The sequence below is a fragment of the Anser anser genome (genome assembly GCF_964211835.1).
Source record: "Anser anser genome assembly, chromosome: 15".
Lineage (NCBI taxonomy): Eukaryota > Metazoa > Chordata > Aves > Anseriformes > Anatidae > Anser > Anser anser.
The window spans coordinates 6,476,114-6,497,395 of record NC_139736.1 but is presented as its reverse complement, the minus strand read 5'-3'; the positions used below and the strand labels follow the sequence as shown (position 1 = coordinate 6,497,395).

Below are 21,282 nucleotides of genomic sequence, written 5' to 3'. Positions count from 1 at the left end.
TGCTGGACCTGGCAACAGCTGGAAACACTCTTTCACTTACTGGCACATCTTGGAAATACTGAGGATCACCCAACAGGTATCACATGTCAAGATAAGTTCATTTCTTTGATAGGCATTTATTATTTTTCAATAAAATTGAAAGAGATTGGTTTCCCATCAGAAGCTCAGTTCTTTGTTTGGTGGCTTCTTGAACAGTTTGACCATACATATGACAACACAAAATATATTTCACCTGCTTGCTGTAGCAGTTTGCTATAAACTCAGTCCATCAAGGATTTACAATTCTAGCAGCAGTGGGATATATATGAAATGAGAAGCCCTTTCATCCTTAAACTGCTCTGCAGTCTCATCGAGATGATGGAAGTCATTGTTTCTAAGGCCAGAGGAGTGCAGGAGTTCATTCAGCCAGTTCAGCTGTGCTAGGAGGAGGTGTGCAAATTGGGTCCAAAGACAAGAGAAACAGCAGCCCTTGGTTTTGTGGAACAGTCAAAAAGAAATCCTTAATGACGTTAGCCTTGCTTTTCAGGCTGAAGAGGAGCAGTATTTCCACCAACTACACGATCTCAACTCTGCCTTCCCCGAGGGCACTGCAAGAGGACAGACTGCGATCGCTAACCAGCGTCACTCTCAGATGTCTGTGTTCTTCCCACCCACCAGCAGCCTCGAACCTGAGCATGTCTTTGGCACAGCAGGTGGTATCCTTAATCCCACGGAGGGCCAGCCCGAAGCCAAGATTAGCAGAAGAATTTGTTTTCATTAAAATCCAACCTACCATTACCATCCTATCTGATGGTGAAGGTTTCAAATGCGCATGTCCAGCTATTCTAGCAGTAGTGTTTCTGCAGGGAAAGGGCAGTTCAGCAACCTGCCTCTTCACTTTCTAATGTCTTTCTTTTAATCAACAAGTAGCTAAAACAGACACAGCAAGGAATGTTAAATGCACCTCCTCCCAGAGAATTTTGCCGGCAAGGTCAACGGAATTGGGATTTCACCGTCATTACACTTCTTTTGACTGCAGAACTGGTCTGATTTTCCTCCCAGACAATTTTTTATTATGGGCCCGTGGAAAAAATAAAATAAAATAAACATAAAGAGACATACAAATAAACACTAATATGTGCAGGAAAAATACAAACCTTAGCACCATGCACTCCCCTCATTATTAGACAAAGGTTGGGAAGGGTTCACAAGTGTAAAATGCTCATGTGAATTATGAGACTACTGCTCAGTTTTCTTTCAAGTCGTGGGCTGGAAACAGATGGTGGCTGTAGCATTTATGACGGCACAACATGTTACTGCAAGCCTAGCCATCTCTCTCTCTCTCTCCTCAAAAATGCAGCTGCAAGGAAAGTTGTGGAAAATCAGATTAATAGTCTCTTCCACCACACAGTTTTCCAGCCCTTCATCCCTGGCCAGCACATGGACAGAGCCATCTTGTATCCCAGCAAGAACGCTCTCCTAATGCCTCTCCTGAATGGTTACCACTGACTGGCTCATTTGATGGCTAGTTAAAATGAGGGGTTTGTTAGCATCTTAAAAAAGCCTCCAGAAAGCAGGTCCTTAAGGTCATAGCAGATGCCATGTGACCCCAAGCACTCCATAAGGGAAACACTCAAAAAGAAGCAATCAGACTGTCTTTCAGCTGTTTATTATTTATACATTCAGTTCAGGCCAAGCAGGTTGATCTATAGGGAAACAGGAAGACAAATACAAACATTTGCAAAAGCCTTTTCATGACTTAGGAGCTTAAACCTCACTTTCAAGCATGAGTAGAAATTTTTACAAGGGCAAATGCTTCTTGGTTTTCAATAAGACGGCCTTCCAGCAGCCATAAGTTTAGAGGTATCTTAGTGCCTAAAGATAGAAAGAGCAGCTAACCTAATATTTAAATATTTAGCCTGTAATTAAGAAAAAAAAAAATGCTCAAGCTTCACTGCCTGGATGTTTCAGTCCTGATGCAAATGCCCTGCTGCCTGAAGTATGTTCGAACCTCCAGCAAAGCTGCCCTTGCAATGTGAGTGCAGTACGAGTGAAATATCTCCTGTGGGGGGATATTCCCCACACCAGCTGGTGTTACCTTGGGGACAGCACATCTGCACTTGAAACCATGAGATGAGCCAGGGCACAACCCCTCAGCTCTCTAGTCACCACCGAGGGGCTTGTTTACACCAGGGAACAATTTAAATCATGTGACACTATGCTGTTTGTCATCCACAGGATCTCCATGAAATACTTCTGTGTCACAATACCTCTGAGGCCTAGAGGAGCAGCAACTCACTAGCAGAAAATCCAGTAACTTGGGATTTGGGCCCTTGTCCAGAAACAGATTTTTAGGATTATTTCTTCAATCAAGTTAGTTAAGAATCAGGCAAATATTAATTTTCCAGGCAAGTGTCACTGGTAAACCTGAGTATCCATGCTGCTTCCCTGACTTTCCTGGCCTCGCTAGCTGATGGAGAACATCAGCACCAACTTCACCACGTTCATCCTTACACATTCAAATGTGATCCTGCTGTTCTCCCTACAGCTGCAGATATGCAATGCAGTATTCTGCCTTCTGGGGTGTAGAACAAGACGACTGAAACCAAGACAGAAATCTACCATTTCCTTTACCACTTTTCAGCAGCACATCCAGGAAGTTGCTACAGAAATTCAACAGTGTACACATTTGAAACTTTAGAAAGCCTGTTCCCAGAGGTAGAATCTTTCCAGCCACAGTGTGTCTATCATGCTTTTAAAAGATCCAAGACCTTTCTTCTAAGGTACAAAAGGTGTGTTTTTTTTTTGAAACTCCATCCTGCAAAATTCATTAGTATCCTATGCAACAATGTATTTCCTGTAACTAATGAGCTATAAAGTCTATTAGAAGTTTCCACTTCTGGTTTTATCTTTTCCTGATCTAGTCTGCAAATTCTTTTGAAGTCACTTAAAGTGTTCTTCATGTATGCTTGTTTTAGGAAATACCAGATCGCTATTGGCAAACTTCTCCTTAATTAAGCTAGATAAAGGAGTCAAGATGATATGATCTGCTTAATTTCCCACCTTTTTAAGGTACTATTTTTAAGTTTGTTTGTTTGTTTGTTTGTTTTTCACTTGCCTTAGAAAAGAAACATGCTGAAGAAAATAAGGAAGGGAGAGACCTCAGAGGCCCAGAGAGGGCAGCCATTGCTACAGGCTTTCTACTGTAGCAGAGTTGATGACAGAAAGCTACTGAAAAGTTAAAGCTTTCCTTCAGTACTATGGTATAGTTTCCTGAAAGGTTGCAGATCGTTTCTGAAACTAGCATCACTCGGAGCAACGCACAAAAGGAAAACATCATGTTTACACTGATACCACAGCAGGCTATTCAGGCCCTCAGTTCAGCAAGCCAACTCAGATCATGCCTAACTTGAAGCATGAGTAACTTCAAAGAAACATATCACATGCTTCAAGTTCAGCTTTCCACTGAGTACCTTGCTGAATCACAACTTAGGGGAATGCAGGGAGCTAATGGGAAACACTTGCACTTGCTAACCCTAGCTGCTAGGTCCCCAAACCCCCATTAGACATGCAGACAGGGCCTAACTGTTTTGGTTTGGCCAGCAGGCTCTTCACAACAAATGGATACGAGCTGCTAGGCAAACCATTCTGAAGTGCACATAAGAGAAACAGACATCCCTGAACAAATTGTGACAACATGATTTAAAAGCAGCATTTGTGGCCATCAGTAAAATGCACAAGCTAAGCATTAACCTGCAGGACTTATACGTGGCTTGTTGAAGAAACCATTCTAACTGTGATAAATTGCTTCTGTCACTTTTTTTTGTGGAAACCCATTGCAGTCAAGGGAGAATTCAGATCCTGAAGACATATTTTAGTAGCTTCCTTGCTCCGATGAGACCTTTGAGCAGCTCAATTTGCTATGGGTGAGTTTGGACCAAGAAGAGTCTTCCCTCCCAAGTGCGTGAGCACAGAGCCCTCAGTTTCCATGGGAATCTTGCTGCTAAGTAGATACCACCTCTCCTCAACCACGTCTTGCAGTATGAGACCCTCCCCTGCATGAGGGACATGTCAGCATCAGGGAAACATGGGTCCTCTAGGCAAGGGGAGAAGGGGGAAACTGCAGAGCTTGGTGGCAGCCAGGGAGGATGCATCTTCAGGCAGGACCTTTCGAGCACGAGGAGGCATATATTGGCTTCCTTGAAGTGCTGCAGCATCTCTCCCTCCTTCTCTGGCTCCACACAGCAGGCACAGCTGGGCATCAGGCTCCAGCAGGGCAGGGCTCAGAGCAGAAAATCTGGCCTCTTATAACTTCCCTGGTCTTCAGCTTAAACCAGCATCACCTTTCTACAGAAAAGAGAGGAAAAACCAAAGTGCGAAGGAAAAGGTGAAGTATGGCTGGAGCAAGGAAGCCCCATCTGAAATGTCAGGCTGTTCCAGCAGTGAACTGAGCATGCAACAGGTACTTGAAATGTCACTGCTGGAAAACACTTTCAGCAAACAGCAGAAAGCAAATCTGAGGTTTGAGCGCCACAGCCTAGGGAAGGAAGGTAACACTCACAGCAACATCCTTGGGTCAAAATTGGCTGCTCTGCAGAACAGAGACAGAGGGATTTTGAAGCTAGCTGAGGTTTACTGAAAAAAGAATAAGGATCAGATGCCCAAATCCCTTAGAATGCTGAAAAAAAAGTCACAGCCAGGAACTCCAGCAATTCTGGAGCGCTCTTGATACTTCAGTGCAGTCTACAAGTTTGAGTTCACCCCCAAAGGGATCTGAGGCCGCTCAGCACTTCACCCACAGGCCCCCTCTGAACAGAGTCTTCTTTCTTGTGGTCAAACAGGGGATATCTTGAATTTATGTCTTGCTTCTCCCCTCATGAGCAAACAAAACAATTTCTATGAGTAATTCTACCCACTAATTGCCAAGGAAAAGTCTGGTAATGAATGCTTTGCATTTTTGACAGGTCAGAGGCTTCCCTAAACAAAGTTGCTGTTTTATGTTTTCTAACAGCACATGTTCACATCCGGGGACCTTGGCAAATTCCACGGTGGATGAGTCTCTGTGGGAAATTGCTTTTCCAGATTTTCTTGTTTTAACTGCTCCAGGAAATGATTCTATTTTTACAACACTAAACAGCAAAATATGAAACCATTATCTGCTTCATGTCAAGAGTTTCGGGTCAATTCTCAGGTAATTGTCATCTCCAGTGAAGTCAATAGGGTTGTATCTATTTCTGTAAGTTAGTGATCTGGCCAGTTATGTAATTGGTTGATCAGTTACTAGAACATAGAGCTAGCTACCATTGGCCTAAGGAGTGTCCCATTTTCATACGTCTCAAAGTCCATCCAAGCCCTGATGTATCGATAAGTGAAGTATTCAAGTATTATGGTCTATAAAGATGATTATTAACTGCTGAAAGATTTAAGCACAAACATTTTCCATCAACAGCTACTTTGTCACTGAATAATCTTTACATGTAGTAGATTTTCTGGATTCTTTTTCCAGCTGCCAAATAAGCCAGGGTGGGATTTTCAACTGTCTAAAATGCTTTTCTTCTACTAATTTCCAGTTCTTCTCAAGAATCAAGATTTTTTTTAATCCCCATGGATCATCTGCACTTCTGGGTGCTTCTATTCTGCGCGTGCCAGGTCTTAACAGCTACTCTCAGTTTCAAAGATGGACAGTAAAACCAGTTGCCTTCATTACAGAAGGTCAAAGTTAGTTTACAGAGGCCAAAACAGACCTGATCTTGGAAGGATGACTGTGCAACTTCCAGGTTGGGAACTACGTATTCTTGACTTTACACCTAACTGAAAAGCTCACCAAACATCCCTCAAGAAACTAGCATACAGAAAACAAACTTAGAGACAATATCCAAGGAAAACAGTACCTAACCTATGACTCGTTCTTTGATTTACAACTGTGATTGTGAGCCCCACCTTACAGTCATATGCCATGATAATAGGTAGCAGTTCAATGAGAACCAGCCATAACTTTTTATGTGTTGTGGTGATTCTGAGCTAATTCAGCACATAATTTGGCCTGATGCAGCAAATAATTAGAATGACTAATGGGACAGATAACATTCCACAACTGAAAAATGAATGATCAATCTTCTGATCTTGTGCATTTTCATCTTTTTTTTTTTTTAAACTAAAATGTGCCACATTTCACATGAATTTTTATCTTCTTCCCATCTCAAATTTGTCTGTTATGGATATGAATGTGAGTTTTCAAATTATGTTCTCTGAGGTACCTGAACAGATCATCTTAAAGGGGATCACTGGCATTAGTAATGGCAGTCCTGAATCCACCCATGCCAGGAAAAGAGTTTTTCAGAAAAGAAAAAATATGGCAAAACGGCAACCTCCATGGAAGCAAAGGAGAAGGGAATTCTCCCAGCTGTTCTTTAGTCGTATATACTAGTCTTGTTACTTCATCTTTGGGGTTATTTACAACATACTTCAACACTCTAAGGACAAGCAGTCCCCCATCCCACAAGTGGAACCCTGTGTCAGAAAAGCACACCCTGCTCAAAAACAGTAATAAACATCATCTCTGCTCCATTTGCCCAAAGTGAGTGGGATGTTTGTCCAAAGTTACAAGCATGTTTAGGCACTAGTTTGAAGAAGGGCAAACGTGCTTTTCCGTGTTAGGGCCTGGGAAAAGAATTCAGGATTGGGCCCATGATAAAAACAGCTCCCTTAGGAAACGTTACCCACACCATAAAAGGAATGAGTAACAATGATGTGAGAAGTACAATGAAAAATTGTCTACTGAATTTTCGCAAATTCCCATAAAATATGAGTCTTCATTTGTTCTATGTGCGTAATTTTTACTACAAAGTCATGAAAGGTTGACTCCTTAGAAATGCAGGAAATGACCAGCTCATGACAGCATAACAGGCCGCACAAGTGCATGGGCTGAAAGCTGGATTTTCATCCATCACTACATTCTTTGATATGGCAGTGGTTTTTGATCACGTATCCAATGCACGATAATTAGGCAAAATGACTTACCCTCAATCTTTTCAGTATTTAGCTCTAAGGGTGCAAGGATTCATTCCTGGAAAGGGAAGATGGTCGTGTGATTTAGGGCACTGGATGAGCACTCAGATCTGAGTCTTATCCCTGGTTCTGCCATAGCCTTGCTGTGTGACCTTGCACAGTCATTTCTCCATGCCTCGGTCTCGCCTAAAATGGGATAACAATAGTTCTTTATTTCAGAGGGGGTATGAGTACAAACCTGTTCAAGGCTGTGCTGCAGTGAGACACTACAGCAAAGAGCAGCACAGAAAAGCTCAAACATGAATAATACCTTCTATTAAAATGTGGGAAAACACATGGTAATTATTTAAATAAAATAAAAAATACAAAATATAGGCTCAATTTTGGGGAATAAAACACTGATGGGCTTCTCTCTTTTACCTGAAATTAAAGAACACTTAAGTGGGATCCTCAAGGGTTTAAACAATCTTTATCTAGAGATCTGCTAGTCTAGAAGCTGTGGAGTTAGAAACACCAAGAAAACGACTTCCTTGAATACAATTATGTACCTCTGCTTTGTTTCTGTTTTAAAGCAACCAAGATTTCCAGCCCAAGAGAGGGTAAGTTAAATATTCAGGATAAGATTTTCAAAGCCATGGAAGGGGCTTACAAATATGATTTCCTTCAATTTACTGTAAAATATGAGCATGCAAATCTGAGGGAGCTTTGAAACTTCATCTTTGCTTTTGGGTACACTTTCAAATTAAATTACGAAGGGAACATTGATTTTAATTGAACTGTCAGATGTCTGGAAAAGCTTGAACACCACTATTCCAGAGTTACACTGCTACTGGATTTGGACAGAGCTTCGGCAGTGAGCCTTCAGTAACAAATATTTTTCCAAATGCAAAGATGAATCTTCTCCTCTCCACAAAAGCTTGTCTATATAAGAGCATTTGTTTTTCACGTGAGGGATCAGTTATGGGCCTGTTGGCCTGGGAGACAGGATCTCAGGGCACATGCCTAGATAAAGCAATTGATTTAGAGATAAACAGATCAAAGACTGTTCTCTCAGGCAGGAGGAGAGTGAAGAGATATATGATGAGAAAGAACCTAGGAAGGGAAAATCCTTCTTGTGAGAGAAAAAGAGAGAGATGGGAAAGTCAGGCAGAAAATAGCTGGAAAACAGCCCACAGAACGGGAATATGGACCCAAGGAAGACAGCCAAGAGAACCTGGAATACTGAAGCCCACTGGATGGAGGAGATGTTTGAGATGCTGTTCCAAGCAGAGTAAAAAGCCTAAGCTCAAAGACACAGAAGAACCAGAGCTGCCTGGGAACCTCCAGGGCTGGAGAGGAGCAACTGCCTGCAGTCACCACACGCTAACAAAGCAGATGCCAAGCAGGATGGAGAACAGAAGAAAAGGAAAGAAAACTGGCACGTATTCCTTGATTTCACTCAATAAAAGCAACTGAAGGGCAGCTCTGGAAAGATGAAGCACAGTATTAAACGTAATGACTTCACTAGAGAATCAACACTCATGCACCATATTATAACATGGAGATTGTTTTCAGGCACTGTCTTCCAAATATGCTTTTCGATCAGAAAAGACCACAAAATCAGACCAACAACTTCTGAACCTTTGAACAGAGGAAGTGACTGTAGAATGTAAATGGAATAACATTTTGCCAAAACACTTTGCCCCCAGATCTCTACTTAGTTTGTGCAAGGACAAAAATGACAAGATATTTAAGGATTGCATGGAAACGTGACTTTCAACAACTACCATTTTAAACTCATTCCTTAAGTGCCCCACTAGCCACCCACCCCATGAATAACAGAGCTGTTCAACACATATCTAGCAGCTCCAACTGCTCACACCCTTCCCCCTAACACTCCACATGTTGCACTCTAAAGTCCAGATGGAGTCCAGCTCCAATAGACAGTGGAAGAAGATATGACACCGCATTCACAAATGCACAGAGAACTGTTTAATTTACAGCCACAATGGTGAAACAAACCATTTCAGAGCTTGGACATTCAAAGTTAAGTCTGACACTCATTCTTATATTCACTTATTGTGCTTAAGTATTAGAGAACACAGGATTACATTAACAGTACACAACAATCTGAGATCCCTGCAGGACCAAGTAGTGAAAGGGATGAGCAAGAATGAGGGACCAGCCCCTCAAGTGGTGTAAGCTGGTACAGCTCCATTGCAGGCAACAGAGCAATGGTGATTTACACCAGCTGAGGATATGGGCCTTGAAATGTCCAACTTAACTTTGAATTGATGTCTCCTGTGTCACAACCTTTAATGTTACTGTTCCTTCTGGTTGTATTTGCCATCTCAAAGAAGGCCTGCTAACACCATAGCCTGTAATGTTCAAAAGGCTGGTGGGTAGTATCTCAGCCGGACAACAGTAAATGATACTTATGTCATGACATTACTCCTCATATTTTAAAACCATGGACTGGATCCTCATCTGATGTAAATTAGCTTAGGGGAGGCTGAAGTCAAAAAACTTTTGCCAATTTATACTAGCTGAGAATATAGCCCTGAGATTTTTGTGTTTTCTGCTGCATGCCATATAAACACTGTGCTTGAGCGCAAAGACTCATGTGCGTTTCATTCCTCGTAACAAAATTAACTCAACACTACAAGTCTCAAACAAACGACTACTGGAGAAGACTCCATTCAGTCTTCATTCCCTCTTGGTTTGCTGAATTTGGCATAACAAATTTATTTGCTGGCACAAGGAAAATGCATGCCTTGGCTTGCTCTTTTCCAATACTTTAACAGAGGGCCAGACTCACTGGTGGTGTAAATCAGCAGAGCTCCATTATACTCAACAGAGTTACTCCAGGGGATCTGGCCCACTTGAATGCAACCTCTTATGCCAGTGCAACCAAAGGACTCTCAAAAAGTTGTTTTGCAAATTATTCCACTTAAGTGACTTTGACATCCTTTTATATCTGCACAGTGTCTGAGTGGGTCACATAATGCTTTTCATCTACATGATTTTAATGGATAAATGTTTTTTTTTCATTAGATATCTTTTAGACAAAAACGGAACGGAGCAACATTATTGGCATCCCACTGAAACATAAATATATAAATTACATTTTATACACTTTTTTAAACGCAGACACATACATTCATGTGCATAACATTGTGAACAGTACACTTAGTGGAAAACAAGCACAGACAATCTTAGTTAAATGTATTTCCAGTTTTGGTGCTCAACAAATACACTGGGAAAATGATCACAAAATAGAACGGTGACTAACTCTATCTCTGCATTAGCATCTGAAGCCAATAATGCCTGTTAGCTAACATTGCTTTGTTTGGTTGAAATTGGACATAGCTACTGGAATGGGGGGGGGGGGGGGGGGAGGATGTTTGAACTATATTTAAAGAAATGGAAAGGTTAAAAATCTCTCTCTCTGTTGTTTTAAGGTTCTGCAGTTCATTCACATTTGAAGATATTTTTTGAGTGGAAACACTGTCTTAAGATAACATTTTGTCGTTCCAAACTAAGAGGAGAAAACTCTTTCATCTCTTTGTAGATGTTTCACAAAGAAAAGAAACCAGTAGTTCATTTTACATATCCAATGAGATAATCCAAATAAAACAAAGGGTACATAATCCAAACTACTGGGGTGGGGCAGTGATTTTGGCCAAGTGAGTAGCCATGTCATATCTGGCACAGACCTGAATTTCCAAAGCAGTAAAGAAGGATTTAGCCATGCGGCTCCCACTGAAATCCATGGGGAGCTGAACATTTAATCCTTTGGCACTTTGAAAATACAGGACCTTGTGCCAGAGTAGTTTATCTGCCCTGCTATAGTTAAAATAGATTTTGATGTTATTTGGGCTATTCTACTACAAAAATATGACCACAAAATGCTTTTTTTTTCTTTTTTCTTTTTTTTTTTTTTGGTTCAAGAAAACATAGCAGGCTTTCTCAGGTATATAAAACTGTTAATTTTTAGATAAAAATACAAACTTCACCTTTACAAAAACACATATTTCTGTTGAATACACATAAAGCATAACATTTTACCAAAAATAAAGAATTTTAGGTTTTGTTCAAATATTTGCAGCAAGGTAGTTCCCATGCCACCATGACATTGTACAATGCAGATACAAGAATTTGTACATTTCACACAGCTCCAACATGTGAAATAAAAGTATCTGTATACTGATAAGAATGACAATTGCTAACACAATATCACTAGTAGGCAACTGGCATAAATCTTAAAGGAAAAAAAAAGGATTTCTGCATGGATATCCTATGATTTGTTTACGCACGTCTCTTTTTTTTTCTCTTTTTTTTCTTTTTTTTTGTAATGCTTTAAATTACGGGGGAGGTTGGGGAACATAAACCAAGAAACGTCTAGAAAATTATGCATAGGTATACCATTTTTATTTTAATACATCTCATTAGTTTGCATCCCACTAGGAGAAATACCATAATGTTTTGTGTTCTGCTTATTGTTATACCAGTCTTTTATATGTGTTATTGGCAAATGTAGTCCGAGAGATAATAAAAAGCTAGGCAAAGAGTAAAAAGAAAACTTAATAATCACTTTATGGTGTAAAAAAAAAAAAAATCCACTTAAGGCTCCCCAGAAGGTTTTTTTTGTATAGACTTTTAAAACACCACCAAGCAAGGATGTATTGTTCTATAGTGTTTGCGTGGCATTTGATCATTTCATACATTCCTGCTTTTTTGTGCCTGAAGTCCATCAGCATCCATCCATCTTCATCAAGAACGCAGGCACATTTCTTGACGTAAAGCACCGTTGACTGCTCTGACAGAAGTCCACTATTCACTTAGATTTTTGTCATGTTTTTGGGTACTTTGGGTATCCTCCATTCATTCAACTGTCTTTTTTCTTTTCTGTTTTTCTTTCTTTTTTTTCTTTTTTGGACAGGGAAGCTTCCTATTGTTTCACAGAGTGCTACAATACTTGCTTTGATGTCACATTAAACAAATGTACATTGTCTCTTTGTTCTCATTAAGTGTTCTTTTGAGCCAGTTTTTCACATAGGAGAACAAATAAAGTATACAGTCAATAAGCACCATACATAGTAGGTTCAGGAATGTAACAAACCATGTACATCCATGTCCCAGAGAGAAGTTTTTTTTCTAGCTTATTTTCACCTTACATCTGCAGGAGAGAAAAAAGATACAATAACTCTATGATTAGAATCAAAGGTCCTATCCTCTAAGTAGATGACAAAAAAAACTGTTCTGCATGAAGAGTCACTAACCTGGGACAAGAAGTTCTAAATGCTGTTTTGATTGAGTTTACATGCTCACTTTTAAAGTTGAATTTTAGAAAATCTTTGCTTCTATCATACTACTCCCAATAAATACCTGTTAATCTGAAACAGGATATGAAGTTTAGCATTTTTTAGAAAAGATACATCAGTATAAATGAAAATTGCCATTGGGAGTTTATGTGCAAAAATAGGTGCTTGAAATTAAATTCACTGTCATAAAGGCGTTAGGCACATCCACTGCAAAATTCAAATAATTCCCACTCCAAATACTAGAATCAATTGCAAGTACTGCAGTTTACATAATTTCAAGTCATTAAGCAATGAAAACTCTGTACTTAATTTGGAATGTGTATTGCCATCATCATACATTGCTAATATGTTGGCCAAAGGAATTCAGTCATTTTTGCATTGAGAGGGTGTTAGTTTTTCACTACACTGAAAAACTGATGAATTTTGATAAGTGACTGGCATCATCCTACTGAGACTGAACAGACCAAAAAAAAAAGATCTTAATTTTCTGGTGTAAGTAGCACAGGGCCCTGCAACACAAAAATGGAATTTCTAAGCATCTTCCTTCTCAGGTAGGCAGATCAACAGACCACCTCGGGTGCATGTACAATCAATCCCAGTTCATGCCAAAACAAGGGTTTGATGGTCATGCATATAATAATATTTACCATGTACATATGCTCAATGTTTTACAGGCAATGACTTAGAATACAACAATTTGTAACCTGGCAATTCATTCATGCATTATTATGTGATGCTTTGACCTCAGAAATCAGTAATAATGAAACAAAAGCAGAGGCAATGGAACTTGAAATTTCAGAAGCTGAAGTATTAGCACCCTCCAAAAAAATAATAAATAAATAAAAAAGGAAGAAAAAAATAGGCAAGAAGAGGAAGTAGCTCAAGAATGTAAGATGCTGATGGTGATGTGGAGCTTAAAAGAAAAATACCAGCAGGTAGAATTATCAAAGCCAATCAAATCTAATCTCTTTGCAGCCTTGAGGTAGCAAGTGTCAAGATTTTGAACAGTGATTAAGTTGAAGTGATGATATTTGATTAAGTTTTCCAGTACTTGTGCTATTAGGGTGTTCAGCATATAGGTCCTACCTGAATATCAAATAGTTCCAGTAGGTTTTATGTTGGTTTTAACTTTTTTCGTTTCCGTTTTTTACCTGATTCCCTAGGCCTTCCTGTTAACATAAGGGCAGGGCTGGTAAAAAGCCCTAAGGTAATGCATTTCGTTGAACACTGAAGTAATAAATACTCAAACCGTTTACATTTCAAAGAAATCTCATTATACTTTGCATTAAAGTAATAACTTTATAACGTCTGATTTGACATTCCGTTTACAAAGTAATTATACAAAAGTAAAGAAATAATAAACGAAGTTGGCATTGCATACGTCATTTCCAAGATCCATCTATAATTACTGTTACCATGCTGTATTCAACATTTGCTTTCAGCTCTGTACTTAAGCTATTTTCAGCTCACCATCCACTTGCTGGTACAAGTTTTGTTCCTATCGGTAATTAAATCCTAGAAAACGTTATTCTTCCATTCCAATTCTACCCCATTTTTTCACACACAATTGATCTAGCAGAACTGTTTTTTCCAAATACAAGACAGAAAAAATATCAAGCCATACACACAACAAGAATAACCATTTTTAATGTGTTTTTGTCTACTCATAACTCAACCTAGTTTGAGCTAAAACATTCAGCTTGGATTATAAATTATGTCCAATAAAAATCACAGCAGAGACCTATCTTTGCTTTCACACAAATTCTAATTCTTCTGCTCTGTACATAGCAACTGAAGTTTACATTCACTTAGACCAGGTTTATGTCTCCAAGCTAGACAGAGGCAGTACAGAAAATCCTTCCTTACCCAGACACCTATGAAATCCATCACCATTGGGCAGCTTTCCTCATATATATTTACTTGCTCTTCACTGACTCTAATCTCAGAGCTGGGTCTATTGAACCCCTAAATTCCTGGCAGAAGTGAAAGCAAACTTTTGAGGTTACTTTCAACCAAAATCAGGAGAATGGGAGGCGTTCAAGTCCTGCATTTATTGCACCCTAGCAAGAGGATCTGAGCTAGCAATTTTAGGTGGTTTTATGAAAGTCACGTTGAAAATAAGTATTCTTCCCCACAAACCTTTCCCCATGATAATTTAAATGTTGTCTTGAGAAGGCAAACACATATTTAACCTAACAACTGCCAATAAATTCTTGACTATATATGCATAAGAAAAAAACAGGAACTGGCACTGTTGTTTCAGAACTCCTTACTTCTGAATAAAAAATTTATTCCTAAGTGCTTTATATTCATTTCATTAATATTTTCCCCAAGGTCAAGTAAATCTCAGCCTTAACCCTGTCTCCACAAAGTCTAAAAAAATTAGGCAACAGAGTTCACCAATAAGCTGCAGCAGGACAACCTTTAACTTAGTTAAGCAAGACTTGAATAATATCGGTCCTTTACTTTTATTTAAAGGCTGACCTAATGAGAATTGATAGAATTTAAACTTCAAGTCCAAACTCTTTATCCAGCACAAACTGTTCCTAATTTTGCATCTTCAACATACGGAGAGGTAGCTGGGGGCTTCTCTACTTAAGTTCACCGGAAGTAAAATTTGCTTTACATTCTTTACTAATATAAAAACAAGGTCCATATGAAATAAGCAATAATGCAAAAATAAAAGGAAAACATACCAGTTTCTTCTTCTCTATAATCTGAATTAGTATTTGATGATGTACAGGTGCATTCCATATGCTCTTCTAATCTCACCAGAACTTCTTTTAATTTTGGCTTTTTTCTAATATATTCCACTTTTGCCACCTATAAAATACGATGAGGTACGTACTGAGACACATTAACATAGTTCAGGACTGAAGACAGATAACTATATACCCCTATTTTTGAATGAAGCCAAACCCATACAAAATGTCAGTATACTAATCATCTTTTATCTTAATTGTGCATCATGTAACCATTTATTGCACTGACTATTTGTTTACTCAAGTTCAGCACTTTGAAACAATTTTCTTTTCCCCCAAGAGATAAAACAATTTCCCATTCATTTTGTTTTGAAGTTTTAAGCAACTCACTTTTCACGTATACCACAATAAACTTATGTAGGGATTTCAATCAGTGTTTGTTCTTGTAGACTGCTACTTTTAGCATGCTTTTCTGTATATGTTGACCACTGTTCTTAAGCTGAAGGCTAACAGTGAAGACATTAGGTTGGTTTGTAACACATTTTATAATTCACAAACTGTTGCCTTCAAAGCCCTCTGAACGTAAAGCACCCAGCTCTTCAGAGAACCAGCATCCAAGTATCAGCTTAGAAAGCAGTAATCTCAGTCCTACTCACTTCTTGCAGGGACTGGGACTTGCTTACAAGAGCGCCCATGCACTGTTGTTAGGTCCAAGGGAACTGCCACTTGCAAACTGGATCCAGCCTTTGGCTTTATTGTGGATGGCTAGCAGGTACACTATTCCTCTCCGATCCATCCAACAGCTTCCAACTGCATTGCTCCACTTTGGGCCAAAGCACTGGCATCCTTAAGAGAAAAGTCTGGAGGGCAAGGTGAGGTTGAAGGAAGGAGCATGCTGGAGAAGCTCTGGCTACATGGAATTCTCCGATGTGAAGGAAACCAATGCAGAAAAAAAGGACGTTGGGGTTGAGGGGACACTGAACATGAGGAAACCTGACCAGCTTGGTGCCAGCAAGCAGGAGAGGAGGCACAGCACAGGGGGCAGGAACACTGCTGGGCTGGGACTCTGAGATGGGTTGTGGGGTGCTGGGTGTAGAGTTGTGCTAAGTGTCACAGGTATGATGGTCATGTCCGTGCAACAGGACATATGGCATACTGTGAGAAAAGAGAGTGATAGACAGTGTGTAAGGGGTCAGTGTTGAGTTTACAATTGTGTCGAACACTGCATGAATAGGTGGTAACCATTTGCTTGAAATGGAAAGCATTGAAATGAAATCATGTCTTCTCAGTCCTACTAATGATTTATTTACCATTTGACAAAAGAGGACTGCACTGTGTCTGTCCCAGCAAACAAGAAGACTACATAATACAGGTATGCATTATAAATGAGATAGATGAGGGAGCAGAAGAACAAGAGAGGATGGTTGCCTATAAAGAAGTTAAATGACAGAGCCAAAAAGTCCAGTCCAAGCAAAACCTCCAGCTACTACCAAATAAAGCATTCACAATTACAGACTGTCCTGGTAATACTTTACTTGTGTGTTTGGTGGGGTTTTAATGCTCCAAATCAACCTTCACACTGCAAAAACCATTCCCTGGCCCTCCCAAAAATGGAACAACAGTCTCACAAAACGAGAGTGGTGGCTGGAAAAAACATCACATTCCCAGTTCCCAGAAACACTCTTCTGGCTCTGTGGACAAAAAACTACCAGGGACCTCTGAATGACAGTAACAGAAGCTAGAGCAAAACCCTGGCCTTATTAAAGTCAATGGGAGATCTGCCATTGCTTGCACAGAGCCAGGATTTCAAATCCACATTTTAGTCACCACCTCTTCTGTCAACAGGATCTGGAGACTATTTTCATTTATCCAGCAAACAAAAGTTGCAGAAAGACAGATGCAGTAACAAAAATGTCCACAATAAAAGGTATCTTCCAAAACTGTCAGATCTCCATATAAGCAGATTAAGTGCTGGCTGTGACATACAAGAATGCTTTTGCTTGAAGATTAACTATGGGTCGAAGCAGTATGTTTCAAAATCTCCTATCAGAACCCAACTCCATCAAGCCTTTGAACGCAAAGATTTGAAAATGTATGGTAAGACTGACTCATCTGGCATCAAAGGATGACTAATCCTCAAAATTTACAAAAACAAACAGTAATTAAGACACCTCCATCACTAGAGACAAAGAAAGAGACCCAGCAATCATGAAACACTTTTCAGATCTGCCATGCTTATTACAGCTGTTGGAATAAACCAGACTTATTGAAAATTACATGCAACAAAAATAAACTGTAATCAAGCTTTATGAAGTCTGTCCCTGTTTTGCTTTGTTGTCCAAACTGAAAGATATATGTAGTTCCTGTGGCTATTTGGTATTAAACAACAGTAAAAAAAAAATTAATAAAAATTAAAATTAAAAAAAATAAGATGACGCCTTGAAGAAAAGGATAGTAATGAATTTAAGAAGCAGTTTAAAGGTCTGTTTTTTCTTTTTTTTTTTTTTTTACTATGCTGTAGTTAATATACAATCCAGCATACATCTCACTGCCTTGTTTCATGCTACACAAGTTAAAGGAATGACGTTTTTCAGTATGTTGTAAACATTCAAACTGAAGCAGCACACAATAGAGTTAAATTGCTGTGCTTGTGTCATCTCCTAGCACCTGCTGCCAAACAGGATCTGTAATTAATGCTAATCTAAAACGATAAAGGTTGCAGGTCAGATTTTCAGTGACTATAAACAGGGATGGCTATGCTAATAGCATGGCATTTGGCCTTCTGTTAGCATCTTTTTTCTTCTTTGCATTATTGTCCCTGGTGTTTATCTTGTGCAGGTACTATCATGAGTATTATTACCAAACTCTTTGAGATGGCCAGTCGTCAACAAACTACCCACACCAACATCAGCTTCTTTTACTTGTCTCTAAAGCAACAAAACTAAAAACCACAACAACCTCAAATCCCTCCAGAACTGCAAAATATTACTATATAAGAACTAAGAGAAAGACAGTAAATTAACTGAGTAACTTAGTTAAAAGATGTGTAACCAGTGGCAGGCACTGTATCTAATTCACAGTAGAGCCTACCTACTATCCTGCAGTATGGTGTAGTGGCTAGGTAAAAATGAAAATAAAATTTGATAAAAATATATGAAAAATATGTGGTCTCATGGAACGTCATGGGAACACATAGCGCTCCTTCGTGAGAGACAATATCTGGGAGTAGCAGCAGGTGGAAAGCAACACTGTAAGTAAAAGCATACAGAACACCTCTAGCACAAAGCCAGAATTTATCAAGGGCAGGAACTTGCAAGATGAGTCTCAATGCAGAAAATTCCTTGTAACATAGTAAGCAGCAAAACTCATGTGGCTGATCACTAAATAAATGATGGGAAATAAAACCGAAAAATGGCTGAATAAGGATGATTCTTGGGATTAGTTATTTCTTCCATATTAAAGTAGGCGTGTTCTGATAAGATGGAGGGAAAACCTACCCTCACCTCACAACTGTGATCTTTACAGCCCTCAGGTCTGCGAGCAAGACGCAGGCCTACAGAGCGCAAAGGCATCAGAAGGACTGAGCAAGGATCCTGGCAAGTCACGGTGCATTTCGTGGGACCAGAGCCGCCACTCCAAGGACAGCAGGATGGGCACGGTGCCTTCCAGGAGATACTGTGCCAGCTGTGTGCGCCTCTCCAGCACAGGAGGGATAGGAAGCAGCAGGGAGGCCATCCGCCTCAGAGCCTGGCTGCCACCCATGCTAAAAACCCAATTAAAGACATTCACAGGGCACTCCTCCAGCAAAATCCCTAAGGGAAGCCCTATGCACAGTTATGTAGGGTGGGGTTGGGACAGCTTTCCCTGCAGGGAGCCAGGGATGCAGGGTGCTGTCCCTGCTGCTGGGACAAGGGGAGGCCTAGCCAGTGCCTGAGGCAGGGGCAGCCCTGTCACAGCAGCAGGCATGCTCAGAAACGCAGTCCCAATGATGCAGGAGGCAGGGGCCACCACGGGCCACGCTGGGAAGGCCTCCAGGGGACAGTGAGGGAGAAGCCGCCTCCTGCGGTGGGGTGGCCATGCTTCAGCCAGGGCACACAGCCGTGGGGCCGGGGGCAGGGCCTGAGAGTGCTGCAGCAGCCCCACTGCCCCCTCAGCGGGGTACAGTCATGGCAGGTCTCCATGTCCTAGCACCCCAGAACGGAGCAGCCAGGCCTTGCCCTCTGGCAGGTGACTTGGATGGCAGGACTCTCCTCATGCTCTGACGGCACCTCTCCAGTTTTCAGTCTTCATCTCACTTGGAACAGGGTTTCCCTTGTTTCTCCCATTCCCAAACTGACCTTTGATACCTGTCAGCTGGACCTGCCTGCCAGTCCGTTTGTGTGCTGGCAATAATCTTCAGTTAGGTCACAGCTAAAATCAAAGTGCTGCTTATCCTACTGATAGAAACAGTCACTGAGGAAAAATGTTCTTAAACCTGCAGATACGGCATACAGCCATTTTACCTACATACATAGTTCATTCTACAAGGCCTTCTTAACCTTTTCAGGTGTTGGGCAGCTCTGCTGAACAACTCACACTGACTTGCTGTGTTTTTCTCCTTCTCTTGAAAACCTCTCTTAAATTCCAAACAACAACTGAGGAGCAGTTCCTGTGTTCCCTCCCCTCTGGCCCCTTTTCTCTTGGTCTTTCTCTCACATTAATTTACTGTAGGAACTAGGTTAAATTCTCCCAAATCAGCTCAACACTGAATATTCAGAAATGGCAAAAAAAGCACGTATGGCTATGGCCCAAGGCCAAGCAGAAGGCAGAGCTGAGGTGATTTAGCTCATTTCTTAGTTTGGAAACAAGCCTTGCTGCAATCAACACTAATACTCAGCTTCACTATTTAATATTAGGAGTATAGGCAGGATTTGCTCTGTAATATTAACTGTTTTCTGCTGCCCTGACCAAAAACGTGAAGAACATCATGCTGAACATTACAAAAAAACCTACTGGAATACTCAGTTCAGAACCCACCCACCACCACCACCACCACCACCACCACCACCCCCCCCCCCCAAAAAAAAATAAATTGAGGTCTAGTACTTGGTAAATACTTGATCTCGCTGTGCAGAAGCAACAGAATCTGCAGATGTTACTGAAATGCTTTTGCAGACAGGAGAAGAAATAGATCTGTAACAGACACCAGCAACCCTCCTCACCAGTCCTTGTCACCATGCCTCTATCAGAAGGATAGTAACGCAATTCCTTCCTTCCTTCCTATTGAAGTGTAACTCCCAACCAGATGCTTCATTTCAATCACATTTTTGCAACACTCTACAGGTACAGCTTACTGAATAGAGATTTCTTTAGGACCAGGAGGGCTGTGCTCTCCATGTCTGTTACGATGCAGGGGAAGCCTCTCTTTCACTCATCTACCCCACGAAGGGGAAACCTTAAGAGGACCCGTTTCAGGGAAGCCATGTCACCAACACCCCTGGCTTGGAGCCTCCCTACAGCTCCAGTTCCACAAGCCCATTAACAGTACACTGGGCACCTGACCAAGGCTCAGTAAAGGCGAAATGAGGACATCCCCAAACCCTGTAGCCTTTGAGTCACGTCCCCAAGGAAGGAATGCCCCACACAAGCCCCTCCAGTGCTCCTCCCACACTGCCACGGCTGTCTCTTAATCTTGACTACAGTGGCCCTCAGTGAGACAAAGAAAACACCCTTTGCTTTAGCCTGTTAGATGAAGCAAACCCACTTACTGACCTTTCTGGGTGAACATTTTTCTAGTGTGAATGGGCCAGCTATGATCTCACTACCTTGTCAATGAAGAGGAAGTGGGGAAAGCCTTTTCAATGTTTAATCAAAAGAGGGCTTTTATGCAGTCTGACATCAGGGGAAAATACAAGACAGCTTTCCAACCGCATTGCAGGAACAGCTGAGAAGGCTCTCCAAAACTGCTCCCCCTACCTTTCCAGAGACCCTTACTCTGGGCCAGCTACTTAATGGCATGAGCAGACATTCAGCTCTGAATGTCGGATTGGCAAAAAAGCTCATAAAACCATCAATTATATCAAAGCTACAAGAAGATCTGACTCTGGAGGGCATAAATATGGATTCTGTTCAGAGATTTCTGGTGTGACAGTGGGGTCAGCCTACAAACCTTTACAATGAACATCCTGTTCCTGCTTGACCTCTTGTCCTTTTTCTTTCCCTTCTACTTAATGACTATTTGGAGCAGTCTTGGAGCTTGGAAAAAAAAAAAAAAAGTCCTCCAAAGTTGGCTGACGTATATTGATATTGCT

General features: G+C 40.7%; 1 protein-coding gene across 7 annotated transcripts in view; it reads right to left on the bottom strand.

The window, feature by feature from the left end:
• Positions 1-21,282, bottom strand: part of PDGFA (platelet derived growth factor subunit A) — a 61,163-nt gene that overhangs the window by 25,707 nt on the left and 14,174 nt on the right. The window contains exons 5-8 of one of the 7 annotated variants that reach the window (XR_014572633.1): positions 14,987-15,113; positions 13,377-13,459; positions 12,249-12,362; positions 8,936-12,145 (exon numbers count right to left, since the gene is read on the bottom strand). Coding sequence is in view for 4 of the 7 variants with exons in the window: in XM_083799609.1 (XP_083655735.1) it covers positions 7,040-7,173; positions 14,987-15,113 (261 nt within the window). In the remaining 3 variants the exon portion in view is untranslated. Of the gene's footprint in view, positions 1-100; positions 1,340-1,631; positions 4,327-6,999; positions 7,174-8,935; positions 12,146-12,248; positions 12,363-13,376; positions 13,460-14,986; positions 15,114-21,282 lie in introns of those variants that run through there. The other 6 variants (XM_083799609.1, XM_083799610.1, XR_014572634.1 and 3 more) reach the window with 6 other exon arrangements.